The sequence below is a fragment of the Leguminivora glycinivorella genome, chromosome Z (genome assembly GCF_023078275.1).
Source record: "Leguminivora glycinivorella isolate SPB_JAAS2020 chromosome Z, LegGlyc_1.1, whole genome shotgun sequence".
Classification (NCBI taxonomy): Eukaryota; Metazoa; Arthropoda; class Insecta; order Lepidoptera; family Tortricidae; genus Leguminivora; species Leguminivora glycinivorella.
Window position 1 is genome coordinate 18,377,732 of NC_062998.1, and position 15,459 is coordinate 18,393,190.

The 15,459-nt window shown below is 38.5% G+C and overlaps 1 protein-coding gene across 1 annotated transcript; it reads right to left on the reverse strand.

The window, feature by feature from the left end:
• Positions 1 to 214: 214 nt before the first annotated feature.
• LOC125241294 lies at positions 215 to 2,982 on the reverse strand. Its single transcript, XM_048149695.1, has 2 exons — positions 2,702 to 2,982; positions 215 to 2,192 (listed from the first exon to the last, which is right to left on the reverse strand). Exons 1-2 carry the CDS (start codon positions 2,838 to 2,840, stop codon positions 1,648 to 1,650), a joined length of 684 nt encoding a protein of 227 aa, XP_048005652.1. The 5' UTR covers positions 2,841 to 2,982; the 3' UTR covers positions 215 to 1,647.
• Positions 2,983 to 15,459: the final 12,477 nt, after the last annotated feature.

Here is a 15,459-nt window from a genome sequence, read left to right on the forward strand (position 1 = left end):
CCCTTATTCTTAAATGTACACTAAACTCATCAAGCCGATAAAGTTCGTTTGTCCCTTTCCGACGCATTAGTGTGATAGAAAGGGACAAAGGAACTTTATCGGCTTGAAAACGTTTAAACATCTTTCCTTATATACAATAATATAATTATTCTGTATTGTAATTGTGCATGTTTGAGATATAATGTAGATATTGACGATGCAAAAGCGGTCTATTTGATCCTACTTGAATAAATGAACTTTTTATCTTTATCTTTTATCTTTATCTTTTATGAATAAGTGCGTTTTCACATTATCCGATCCGATATCGGATGTCAGAAGGATTTCAAAGGCAAAAATCATAGATAGCGGCTTAAATATGTATGGGATATCGGCCCTACATCCGATATTGGATCGGATAATGTGAAAACGCACTAAGGCGGTATGTTTTTAACGATAAATGGATACAAATTTTTGGTTTAAATTCCGTAACATTTTTTTTAAATATTGGCGTTGAAGCGAATAAAATAAAATAGGGCAAACACGACCACCTAATTTTTTTTTAATAGACCAAAGTGAAAAAATTACACCATCTAATATTATGCTCAGAAAGTCAGGAAGAGTGCTCGAAACAATAAAATAATTATTATATCCCGATATCTTTAGTCATTCACAGTAATTCTAAAAACTTTTGGATTCACCCTCGTACGGTCAGCTACATGAATATATTTACACCTGTATTCAATTTTGAACCTTCTTCCCCACTAATAAGTTTCAATATGTAATACTTGTACTTATATAAGGTTGGCGAAAATAGAACCGTTACAATAGACGTGACTGTAGTACATGAGATGGGGACAGATGGGAATGAATCATATGAAGAAACCTAATAAAAAGAGTTAATAGATAAGTATTTACATATGTGCCGCGTAACAAGAGATACTTAACCCTTCGAGTCCCAGCGACATCATATGATATCAGTGTTACAGAAGATAATGATGTCAGTGTCACAGAAGATAAGATTCTGAGGTTCAAATGCTTGGGACTCGAAGGGTTTATCTCTCCACAAAAACATTTTCATGTAAAATGTTGCCGAAACAAAACAAGCTAGCACTGATAAAAATTTTACCCTTCAAATTAACGACCTTAAAAACACATAAGTAGTTATTATTTTATTATTAGGTATATTTCGCTTATTAATTGTTCAAGATTTTTCACTTGCACATACTTGCCACAAACAGACTCGTCGAGACACTAATGGAGGTCTAAATATTATGGATGGTTGGCGTTCAGAGCAGAATATGGCTGAGCCTAGACACATTTTTCCCGCGAGAGCGAGCTACGCGGTTCGGCTTGCGGGAGCGGCGGCGGCGTTCTCCGCCGGATCGATCTTTGCATCTCCTCAGGCGCGAAGCGATGAAGGTAAATGTATGTCTACCTACACCCACTGTCTAAAATAAACTTCACGAGAAAGACGTATTCATCACTTATCTTTATCGGTAAAACAAAGTCAAATATATAAGTGCACGAAAGTTTGTCCACCTATCCTTACAGCGAGCCCGGAATTCAGTTCACACAAAATATGTCGCGACGCCTCTCGTTCGTTACGATCCTAAGTGCAAAGATGTAGGTAGGTACATAAAAGAATCCACGTATTTTTCCTAAAGTGTTTCAATAATCATCTGTGATTACTTCACATTTAATCTTATTGTCTCTTGGAATATCTTCGCAGCTTTGGTCGGGCGATCCCGTCTGACGAGACGACAGCTGTTCCTCCGCGTCTATTATTACTGCAAATATATTCTTCTTCACTTGGGTTTGCATCCATGGCGGCATTTCTCTTGTACTTTTGAGAATACAGTTGAAAAAGGATTCTAAAGCATCGGGGTCTTTTCTGGTACTGGGTGCGGGATCTGAGTCGGCGGCGCGGTCGGGGCACCGCCGCTTGGCTGGCGGCGCTGCCGTGCTGGACTCGGTACTAAATGAAGGCGCGCTCACATCTCGCTGTCGTTTTGATCCACTGTCACCTAAAGGTTCCATATCAATATGCTCAGTAATACGATATTTCATGTGCGGTTCAAGAAATTGCATATGTTTAGCGTACTTCCAAGTAGTTATCTGTGCTGGAAGTAATTTATTTTTTCCTAGTTTGGCCCGTTTTAAGGCGTCTCGGTGGTTATCACGTAGTTTCTTCCATTCTGATTTTGCAATTTGTACTGAAACAAATCATAAAATCAGTCTACGTTTATGAACCATAGCACTAAATGATGACAACAAATATATAGGTAACAACAAATTTAACATAATTCCATAGTATGTACAGTCAGCAATATTATAATGCATAATTAGAAACTTCCAAGCACAAGTGCCACAAGTGAACTGTGCAACGTTTTTTACCCAACGGTAAGATATATATACCTACCAACACCGAGTCACCGACAGTCAGTTGCATTAATACGGGTAAGGCCCACTTGCAGCATCTTTTATAAAATGTACTTGTGTTGTGTACCATCAACACTACAGTGACATTATTTTTAAAACGCAACCGCATACATTCACCGGCAATAAGTAATCGCATAAAAAGAAGACCACAAAAATATCTGCTAGAGTCATAAGATTGTGTCAGATATTATTGCAGCCTTCTTTTGTGCGATCTTATGGCCGGTGACTGTAACTAGACATTAACGGTTTTAAGCTTAGGTAGGTACTCATTTTATTAACTTACTGTTAGGGATGGAAGGATCATTGTTTTGATCTACGACGCATTGCCAGGCGTCGTCCTTTACATGCATTTCTCTGTAGTCAGGGTGCAGGGGGTTCCAGAGGCAGGGTTGAGCACGAACATGTTCTATAAAGGCTTCCATGTCTGTCGATTGCGCGGTGATCGCCTGAAATATGCACGTGGCTAACGAGGCGCTAGCGGGCCGAGACTGGCTCGGCCGGACGCACGCTGCCGGCGGCGCGGCCTCGCGCCGCCTCGCGCGGGACCGTTCCCCGCCCCGCCGACCAGTTCTCACCTCCCAGGTTCTTTGAATTTTATTTTACTTGGTTGAGCGTAATCCGGTTTCTATACAATCAACTTCAAACTGGTTATGGCTCCGTAGCTCAGTAGCACATTTAAATTTTCTTGTTTAATTTCTTTATTAAACAAATACATATGTACGTACAATACAATCTTAAGGATGTATTTTTGATATTACCTCATATTTAAAGGTTTATTAAATATATTTGTATACGTTCTACCAAAGACATATGTAACTCCGTATAGACGGATAAAGTCTAAGAAAAAAACGTACCTCAAAGCCCTAGAGAAAAAGGTAGACTGGCCTAGATGGCGTTACACCTTTGGGGAACGCTCGGCTAGATGGCGCTAATATTAATAATTGACATTTTAACACATATCAAGATAACAATTGACAACATTTCATAATTTCGACTACTACTTTTTATTGTTTGGTTCGAAAGAACTGAATATTTAAAGATACACGTATGTTTTATTTTTCCCAAAAACTGCTATTTTAATGCGAAATCCCCTTTTTATTACTACTTCGAACAGAAAGAGCGTAAGTTACAAACGTCAAGAAGACACAGCTTCGTGACGTCACATGTGTTGTTTCATACACCCAAGAAAACAACAAAATCATTCCTAAAAAAAAGTTTTAACAGTCAGCTTAAACAGTCCGAGATGTCCGACTGTCAAGTGTCACTGTCAATGTAGAAGTACACTAGAAGTATGAGGAGAGAAATCTGTCAAAGTAGAACAGTCGAAAATGACGTGTCATACCCTTATGTATCTGCAATTGCAGCGCCACCAGTTTATATCTGCACTTCTGAAACTTAAAGTTTTCACTTCTTACCTCTAATATAATCTCCATACTACGAGCGGTGATAAGTTTCACAGTCAAACTCAAGTGACATCCCAACCGGAAGATTTTTTTGGCTACTAGTGGCAGCTCTGAATAGTCTGAATTGACTATGTGACGTCACTTCCCCTTTAAACTATTTTTAAGAATATTTTACGAAAAAAAATATTAAAAAATATATTTCTGTGATCTACAGGCGTATATCTCGAAATGGTTTTCGATTTAAGGACATTGAAAATTTTGAAACGTTGTCAATACGGGCCAAGTTGTCAAAACTGAGGTTCAAAAGTTTTTGTGATGATGACACTGTGATGACACATTTTACTTTGACAGTAACTCTCTATAATACCCGATCCTCTTTGGTTCTACGGAAATATGTTCATGTGTATTTTCATATGTTTAATTGAAAAATACATACAATCTACAGGATGTATTTTTCATATTACTTACCTCGAACTTTAACCGGCCTAAGGTTTTAGTGCTAAAAACCCATACAACAAGTAATTAAAAGTTTGTGTATATTTCATGGTTCTATCATAAGTACACAGTGTGTTACTACCATATGATGATAATAATATAATCCATTAGCATTCGTTTGCGTATATCAACAAATCATACTTATTTATTAAAATTGACACCGCATTTTTTTTAAATTAGAAGTACTCGAAGTAAATTGAATTACTTCTTTCGTAAATTCCATTCAGATAAATCGTAATAATACTTATAATACATTGATAAAGGAATTAAACTAATACAAATAAAACTATACTATAAACTAATAAATTTAAGTATTACTAAACTAAATCTACCTATAAAATAAAACCCTATAAATAAAAAATCGAACCTAAGTCAGAGCCGGCCGGTAGTGCCCAGAAGGCTGGCGGCATTGCCGCGCTGAACAGCAATGCCGATGCGCTGGGCAAGATATGCTCCAGCCTTCCGGTCACCCGACGCGTCTATTAGGCGTTTGGCCAGCTCTGTGAGACTTGCGTGGCGCGCCGAGCGACCGGCACTCTTGGGGCAAGAGAGGCCATGGGTACCAAGCTTCGTCACTTGAGCGCCGCAGTGACAACGGTGTGGGGTCACGCATGCCGCCCCCAAGCGCAGCGATACCGCGAGCCTAAAAGTACTGCTGGTGAGCAGGGTACCAAGATTGCTCAAAGGGAGTGCCTGCAGCCATGCGCCGGATTCCCATTTCGCACCAGCAAGGAGGCGAGCTCGCTCTGCAGGGCTAGTGGCCGTTTCATATAGATTATCACGTACTAGCAAGCAGAGCGGCTCGTCCCATTGATGCTGCGAATGGCGCAATTCGGGCGGGTCTTTGTTTGGGCAGGCAACCTTCCAGCAATCTACGGCTTCTGTCAAGAAAGGTAGAGCGAAATGGTCAGGGTTAGTTTTTAAAATGTATACTTCTTGTACTTAGTAGATACTTCGTAACTGTCATTACTCACATCGCTTATCCTGATGAGCTATCGATGCACTTACTTGATAATTTCCTGTACTTACATTGCTTTATTTAATTACATTTTTGTTAGAAAGTTAATGAAGTAATTTTTATATATATTGGCATGATGTGAATAGAACATAATATGTACACATTGGAGTGTTTGGTTTTGGCAGAGAATGAGAAGATAAGCGTGTATCCTGCCAGTAGAGTAAAGCGACACGAGAAGAATGTCATCATTGAACAAGATGATAGCTTAGATACTAGCACACAAATTACTGAGGTTTTTGATGATCCCCATTTATCACAGGTAGGTTAGGTACCTTTCTTAAGTAGGTATATATTATTGAATATATTCAGTCATTCAATGAATAATATATAATTTGTTTCATCAAATCATCACCCCAGCATGGCTTTGGCACGGCCGTTTCCATTACTAGGAAATTGCGGCAGGTTCTATTTAGACATCTGTTTTCTATTTTAAAACAATATTACATTTTTAAGGCGACCGCTGATATTAGAAAATGTGACATCAGCAGCAAGGAAGCTGACAATACTGTTTTGAATGACATTAAAGCAAGCTGGGACTGTAAACCTCAACCGCAATGCAGATATAAACATGATGATTACGTTGGTAATTTGGAGAAAGACTTCGCTTTGTATAAAATAGAAAAACCTTCTTTGTGGTTTTACGTCCATGTTCATCTATTTGAGAAATTAAGCAACCTTAATGGAAACACTCTTTGGAACGACATAACAAAAGGCGTGCCTGTCAGGTATTTGAAATAGATTTTTATGAGTTTTTTTTTACGATGCAGAGTTGCAGACAAATGCAGAGAGAGGTTAAGTCCCTCCTATGTGCGTAGCCGAATGCACAAATGCTTCACGAAACGCTCACGAAATTCGTGAGCGAATCGTGTAGCATTTGGCGTTTGGGCTGTATAGAAATTGGGGTGGGGTCACCTTCACCAGGTCTTTCTGCATCTGACTGTACTTACATACGATCCTACTTTGCCGCACGAGTGATAAAATAAGCATTTTATGTGCATAATGTCACACGAACATACAATATACATAAAGAAGCTACAGCGGGGCAAATCCCGACAGGGGCAATTGTAACTGATCCATTTTTTTCCATTACTACACTAATAAGTTGAGTTCCACATGTATCCACTGAAGACGCGTGCCATATAGAACCAGTGGACACTTTAATTAATAATGCAAACACTGTAAAACATGGAAAAAAATAGATCAGTTGCATTTGCCCCCGTCGAAATTGCCCTGCTGTACCTTATAAGTACATATCGTCACTACTTTTAAAAAAACTTGTATCTTCGTCTGTCAATGAAAAGAAAATTATAGTAAGTATGTATGGAATGCATATAGACTTAATACGTTTTAACTTTGAGGAGCAGCGTGAGATACGAGATTTTTTCAAAGTAGTGACGATATGTTGTAGGTATTACCTACTTAAAAACGTTGTACAAATTGTACAATTCACGTGTAATAAGATATTTCATAACTCGCGTCTGAGTCCGTTTTCACATTATCCAATCCGATATCGGATATCGGAAGGATTTCATTGGAAAAAATCCAAGATGGCGCCTGTTATGTATGGGATATCGGTCCTACATCCGATATCGGATCGGATAATGTGAAAACGCACTCATAGTCGTGATTTAATTTATCGCCAATCATTTTGAATTTCCTACGCAGAATAAAGGGTCTAATTCCGATCCAGGGTGGCTAGCCGAATGGCACAATCGCTCACGAAACGCTCACGAAACGAAGCGCTAGTAGATATCTATCTCTATCGCGCTTGCGTATTGGCGCGACAGAGCCAGCGGCGTATCGCTTTCGTTTGGCGTCGGAGAAATGCCATTCGGCTACGGGGCCTGGTGCTGTAGCCGAATGGCATTTCTGCGACGCGAAACGAAAACGAAACGCCGCGAATGGGTAGTCTGGCTCTGACGCGCCAATACGCACGAGCGATAGAGATAGATATCTACGAGCGTTTCGTTTCGTGAGCGTTTGTGCAATTCGGCTACGTACCCTGTTTTTTTTTTAAATACCTCGTTTCAGTCTTAGTTCGATATCATCGGTGTGGCGCAGCTCAGACATGAACGTGCAATACAAGTCAGTCGATCGTGTATCGAGAGAAGATTTCGTTTTACCTAAGAGTAGTTTAAGTTTATTAGTGCCTCTATTAGAAGAAAGTGTGAATGCGATATCAAACAACAAGGAGGCACTTGGTATGATTACGAACTTTGTATGACTCTATTCTTTATATGGGTGAATTCATTTTTATTTAATTTAATTAGACGTTTACAACTTTACACTAAAGACATAGATAGCCTAGAGAAACAGGCGGCTGAGTAGGTATTTTCCCTGTATACGTTTCATCAAACTTTATGATAATGTACTTACCTTTTACTTAATTTCCCTTGGTATTACTGCTAGTGTGCAGAACATCCGATTTATTTACAAGTAGTTTATGAATAAATTATGTACATACACTTTACATTTAGAGTGTACATTTCAGTACAGACGACGCCAACTATTTACTAGTACCAACGGAAGATGTTTTAGATGTGAATGGAAACGACAAATCATCAACGACTCTAGCGAACGTTTCTTCTATTGGTAAAAATGAGGTGTGATGTTTACTTAAAAATGAGGTGTGATCTTTACTTAACCCTTAAATGCATGATGTTGCCAGATTAGCTGGACTTCTTTATTTATTTTTCCTAGATCCTACCCTACATCAAAACAACTAAATCAGCAATTCCCGTCAACTTTGTACAATGCCACGTCAGCAAATTTTAATTGATCCTATTTTGTTAGCAACATTTAGTAATATAATTCGACTTTTGTAAGATATATACAGGATAATTGTTATAATTAAGAAAATATAGATACTAGAGAACCTTAATCCATACTAATATTATAAATGCGAAAGTAACTCTGTCTGTCTGTCTGTCTGTCTGTCTGTCTGTTACGCTTTCCCGCTTAAACCACGCAACCGATTTTGATGAAATTTGGAACAGACAATCTTTAGACCCTGAGACAGAACATAGGCTACTTTTTATTTCGAAAAAAAGGGATGAAGGGGTTGAAAAAGAGGTTGAAAGTTTGTATGGGATTTCTTAATTTTAAATGATAAAACCATGAAACTTTATATTTTAGCACTTGATAAGAAATCATTAAACATATATTTAAAGTCACATACAGGTCGAACGCGATTAATTAACATTATTTTTACCTTTAAAATAAACATAGTGGGAAATAAACATTAACTAAAAGCGGGTAGATTATATTTATTTGTCTACCCCGAACATTTATATAAATGAATATCGGGTAGTTTTGTGTTGTTTACATCTCCGGTGACATTTTGCTGGGACGTCAGTCTTCCGCGACCACGGCCAGTGCAACCTGACCGAAACGTTGGGAAAAAAGGTAAAAATAATGTTAATTAATCGCGTTCGACCTGTATGTGACTTTAAATATGTGTACAAAGCGCGAGAACTTAAAGTGTTATATCATTAAACATCTTGATAAGGGATAGGGATAGGGATAGCGATAGGGAAAGCGATAGGGATAGCGATAGGGATAGCGATAGCGATAGCGATAGCGTTAGCGATAGCGTTACGGATACGGATACGGATACGGATACGGATATGGATACGGATACGGATAATATGGGTATCGTTAGAGGGATACGGATAATCGGTCGGCGGTCTCTTACAATCAATGTGCTCTAAGACGATCGTTGTTTGCTTGCTTGAAGATTACGTTTGCGATAAGTATAAGCAAAATGTAAAAAATTGTAAGGGATAATAGAAAAAAGTACTTTTTACCCACCGATCATAGTGTCGAAATACGGGCTATGTGGGATGTTTATAAAGGTTTCCCCAGCGTATATAGAATTACCTACGCTGTGGTCGATGTGTAATATTTCTACAATCATTGCAAGCAAAAGTATTATGTGCAATCGAAATAATCGCAGATAAATATACCTACAGAGAAACCTACGGTCCCTACGGATCCAAATGAAAATCTTAATGAATACTTTTATTACGCGGGCGAAGCCGCGGGTAAAAGCTAGTGACGAAATAAAACTTAATAAAATCTCAATTCATCAACAAAATCTTGGTAACAAAATAGGAATTAATAAAAACAAATTTAACTTTTCCCTTAATTTTTGTACAAAGTTGACGGGAATTGCTGAAATAATACCGAGGGTTCCGTACAAACTTTCTTTCAAACTACCTAGTTAAAATCATCTCATGTTGCTCATACAATTATAATGACTTGACTAGAAAACTAGAAGCTAGAAGTATAGGTACTAATGAGCATTAATGTGTATAGCGCTATCTCTCGGTGAATTCGCGCGACCTCTGTATAGTATGTCGGTTTTTCGGGGATAATACTTTATAAGTTAACCGATTTTGACAGTTTTTAGGGTTCCGTAGTCTAGGAACCCTTATAGTTTCGCCATGTCTGTCTGTCCGTCCGTCCGTCCGTCCGTCCGTCCGCGGATAATCTCAGTGACCGTTAGCACTAGAAAGCTAAGATTTGGCGCCAATATGTATATCAATCACGCCGAAAAAGTGCAAAAATAAAAAGTAGAAAAATAGTTATTTGTTTTACAAGGGGGCAAAGTAGTTGTTTAACCGCACGTGCCAATATTGATACCCGAGCAAGCGAAAGATTCCAATATTGAACCGCGAGCGTAGCGAGTGGTTCAAAAAGGAATCTTGAGCGTTGCGAGGGTTTCAAGGCACGAAGATTAAACAAACTTTGCCGCCGAGTGAAACACAAAATTTTTCACCACACCAACACGAACAAAATACTAACTATAAAACATCAAATTAAATCAAATCCATCAATTTATTCAATATTTATGATGCAACATCATCTTTATAAGTAAATTCTACCAGCCAGCTGAAGACATCAAGTTAAAATTTGTATGAAATTACTTTGCACTCTTGTGGATAAAATGCAATTTTGCTATCCGTTTTCGAATAGCAAAGTAAGCCTTTAACAGTTGGTGTGGTGAAAAATGTTTTATTAGGGTACCCCCCCTACACGTAAAGTTGGAAGTAATTTTTTTTTTTCATTTCAACCCTAACGTGTGATATTTTTTGATAGGTATTAAAAAATGAATAGGGGTTTACTAAAATCATTTTTTGATATTGTTAATATTTTCGGAAATAATCGCTCTAAAAGTAAAAAAAAATTGCGTCCCCCCCTCTAAATTTTGAACCATAAGTTTAAAAAATATGGAAAAATCACAAAGGTAGAACTTTATAAAGACTAACTAGGAAAATTATTTTGAACTTGATAGGGTGAACAGTTTTTGAAAAAAATACGGAAAACTACGGAACCCTACACTGAGCGTGGCCCGACACGCTCTTGGCCGGTTTTTTTTTCCTTTATTTAAAAGAAGATGGTTTACGTAACACCTCGTACTAATTTGATCTACATCTACAAGAGGGAGGTAAAATTGAAAGTAAAAATCTGAAGAGTTTTTTGTGAATTAAAAAAGTTTCCAAGATGCAGAGACGATTTTATTTTTCCTGTAACATGTAGCATAAAACCAACGTTTCGTGAAATTTTCATAATTTTTCATTAGTAAACTTCGGAGATAAAGGGAGGAACAGATTTTTACATTTTCCGTGATTTTCCTTCATAATTCTTTTTTTCCACAACAAAAAAATATAATAATCTTTAAGAAAAAAAAACTGCCGCCTTTGGGGTTCTGGTGAAAGCTACTTGCCGATGTTGGATTATGTAGAAATGTGTAGGTTTAAAGCTGCCTTTGATGCTTTAATTATTTGATGGCAACACAAATGAATATACGTAATTACGTATACCATTAAGGTTTGAGGAGTTTCCTCAATTTCTCATGAATCCGATTATAAGAAATCGAAGCTTGACAAAATTTGACTTGAAAATTCAATAAGCTTAACAAACATAACAAATCTATAACAAATTTAAATGTCACTGTTCTGCACTTAAATGTATGCTGTTCTTATAAAAATTCCAAAGTCACTATAAGTGTGCCGTTCAGATTTAAGGAGTTCCGTTCTGATCTTCATCAGCAGTTCCACTGCACCAAATGTCACTGTTCTTTTTTTTTTTTTTTATATTACGTCGGTGGCAAACAAGCGTACGGCCCGCCTGATGGAAAGCGGTCACCGTAACCTATGAACGCCTGCAACTCAAAGAGACATGCGCGTTGCCACCCCACTAGAAACTTGTACATTCCCCTTTGCTGTGTTAAATACACAGTAAAAAGGAGTGCACAAGTTCCAAGGAGGGTTCGGGTTGCCGACGACTCAAAGGACAATAGACGGAATAAGTCAGTTCCGTAAGTCCTCCCGTCATCAGCACACCGCACCCTCGTTGAGCTCTGGTAGCCTTACTCACCGACAGGAACACAACACTATGAGTAGGGTCTAGTCTAGTGTTATTTGGCTGCGGTCTTCTGTAAGGTGGAGGTACTACCCCAGTTGGGCTCTGCTCTAGATTCGAGCGAGATGATTCAGATGATATCCGCTGTGCTGTGCCCTACTACACAAAGCGGAATATCATTCGCTATGCCCTACCTCCTACACTCTGGACGTAAGTGCATGCTGTTCTTATAAAAATACCAAAGTCACTATAAGTGTGCCGTTCAGATTTGAGGAGTTCGGTTCTGACCATCATCAGCAGTTCCACTGCACCAAATGTCACTGTTCTGAACGTAAACGCAAGCTGTTCTTATAAAAATACCAAAGTCATTATAAGCGTGCCGTTCAGATTTTAAGGAGTTCCGTTCTGATCTTCATCAGCAGTTCCACTGCACCAAATGTCACTGTTCTGGACGTAAGTGCATGCTATTCTTATAAAAATACCAAAGTCACTATAAGTGTGCCGTTCAGATTTGAGGAGTTCCGTTCTGATCTTCATCGGCAGTTCCACTGCACCAAATGTCACTGTTATGGACGTAAGTGCATGCTGTTCTTATAAAAATGCCAAAGTCACTATAAGTGTGCCGTTCAGATTTTTGAGGAGTTCCGTTCTGACCATTATCAGCAGTTCCACTGCACCAAATGTCACTGGTCCGTACGTAAATGCATGCTGTTCCTTTAAAAACACAAAAATCACCATATGTATGCCTTTCAGATTTGAGAAGTTCCCTCGATTTCTGCAGGATCCCATCATCAGAACTGGGTTCTGATAAAAATGGGACCAATCTGTATGCATATACATTCAATAAAAAAAAATCAAAATCGGTCCAGTAACGTGGAACAAACATTAAAAAAAAACATACAGACGAATTGAAAACCACCTTCCTTGAGAGATTTGAGGCGGCGGTTAAAAAATAGTTTTCATATATATGTACAATTTCAGCTCTTTCTAACGACACCCCACTTGACCTAACTTGACATTTACAATTTGCCCCCTTTTCATTTTGACCATTTTCCATAATTAATATTAATAACTTTTTAAAAATAATACTTTCAATTTGTAGAGGTTGAAAATGTTTTCTCGAGATATTTAGAAATGTGACAGCCACGGCGGACAGAGCGGCGCCATAAGGGTTCATTTGGTACCTTTTTAGTACGGAACCCTAAAAATCATGCATTTAAGGGTTAACCTAGGATTCAAATTAGTCTTTACAATAGTTTGAAATGACGGGCCCGCAAGGACAACGCTGGCGGGGTATCGGAGGCCTAAAAGCGAGTGCCCGAAACCCTGAACAAAAAGCTAACGTCGGAACGGAACACCCCAGGGGGTTTAGTCCGTGGGAGTCGGACATGCCCGGGCCATCCATAATGGATTCCCCCTGAGTAAAAAAAAAGGATTCAAATTAATATTGTAGGTGTAAAGTTGTACACAGCTGTAATTAAGCAGGCATGCACATTCGTACACGTTTGCCTAATTTTGCTAACCAGCCTTGCGTTATCCCGGAATTCGCTACGGCTCATGGGAGCCTGGGTCCGCTTTGAAAAATAATCCCAAGATTTGGCGGAGGCCAGTTGGTGTGGTGAAATACAATTAATAATAATGAATTATAATCAATTTAGTAGAGGAGATATAGCGTTGGGGGTCATAATAATTCCCACAGAACCGAAGTTTGGTTTTTTTAGTTCTTTGTGTGTGTCTTTATGACATACTAAAAATATAGTAAAATATATTTCTGCAAAATACTTTTTTTCGACCGCCAAAAGTTGTATGAAAAATTACTATGAAAAAAAAATCCTAAAATTTAAACATCGTCTCTGGTATCAAGTTATAGGGAATTAGGCTGCAAAAACTTTTTAACGTTGATGTTTATCAAAAATATAACAATTTTCCACTATTTTGATAAAATAAAAACTAATAAAAATCATACATTTGAAGAAGGGAAGCGATTGAAACATAAATTTCAGCATTATTATTTTTTTCATAGGTACCTCACCATGGTAAATACGGGTACGATCCGCCTGGTGATAAGCAGTCACGGTAGCCTATGACGTCTGCCACACTAGAGCCTCCACATGCGCGCTGCTGGCCCTTTAGGGTACCTTTCCACCAGAGATGCGCTACGTGGATGTGTTTGATATCCACCAATCATGTTCATTGTTCCACAAAGCATAGTGCTAGTGGGAACGGGTTCAACTAAGCTAATTGTGGATATCAGACGCATCCATAACACATCTCTGGTGGAAAGACACCCTTAACAGTCTTCAGCTAGCTCGCAGGATAAGGAGCGTCCGCGGGAGAAAAATCCTCCTAAGCCGCAGCGTGCGACCATATACGGGTCCAGGGTGTGCGGATGGCAGATTTCTGACTAGAAAAACCGATGATTATTAGGTTTTGGTTTTCTCTCGTGTTTGATATAATACTTTATCGAGAGTTTTTATTTGGGATGCGACAATTTTTATGTTCTTATATTAAACCTCACTAAAATACAAGTTTATGGTACATACGGTTCCTCCGGGTAAAATTCCTCCTAAACCCCACAGTATGTGGTCATTTACGGGTGAAGGGTGGTGTGAGGATATTTAACATTTTCTCAGAGCACAATTAGCCACTGTACAAAGCGGTAGAACGTAGAACTCACACAGGGAGGCAATTTCACTTTAAACTAAGTTCTCATTCACAGCCAAAGGAGCATTTCTTGCGGTAACCGTATTTATCATAAGCTTGTATTTTTTGGTGAGGTTCAATGTAAGTACATAAATTGTCACATCCCAAACAAAAACTCTCGATGAAGTATTATATCGAACACGAGAAAAAATCAATATCGAATAATCATCGGTTTTTCTAGTCAGAAATCTGCCATCCACACACCCTGGACCCGTATATGGTCGCACGCTGCGGCTTAGGAGGATTTTTCTCCCACGGACGCTCCTTATCCTGCGAGCTAGCTGAAGACTGTTAAGGCTGTCTTTCACCAGAGATGTGTTATGGATGCGTCTGATATCCACAATTAGCTTAGTTGAACCCGTTCCCACTAGCACTATGCTTTGTGGAACAATGAACATGATTGGTGGATATCAAACACATCCACGTAGCGCATCTCTGGTGGAAAGGTATCCTAAAGGGCCAGCAGCGCGCATGTGGAGGCTCTAGTGTGGCAGACGTCATAGGCTACCGTGACTGCTTATCACCAGGCGGATCGTACCCGTATTTACCATGGTGTGGTACCTATGAAAAAAATTATATTGCTGAAATTTATGTTTCGATCACTTCCCTTCATCAAATTTATGATTTTTATCTATTTTTATTTTATCAAAATAGTGGAAAATTGTTATATTTTTGATAAACATCAACGATAAAAACTTTTTTGCCACCTAATTCCCTATAACTTGATACCAGAGACCATCCAGAGACGATGTTTAAATTATATGATTTTTTTTCATAGTAACTTTTCATACAACTTTTGGCGGTCGAAAAAACGCATTTTGCATAAATATATTTTACTATATTTTTAGTATGTCAAAAAGACACACACAAAGAACTAAAAAAACCAAACTTCGGTTCTGTGGGAATTATTATGACCCCTCCCATACAAATGCTCGTACAACTCCTCTACTAATTATCGAACTGTCCCACAAATAGCTGTGTCTGTAGAAAGCTTCATAATTTTTGTAGAGTCGACGGAAAGTAATTGTGCGTGTTGAAAGAGCATTAAACAGCGAC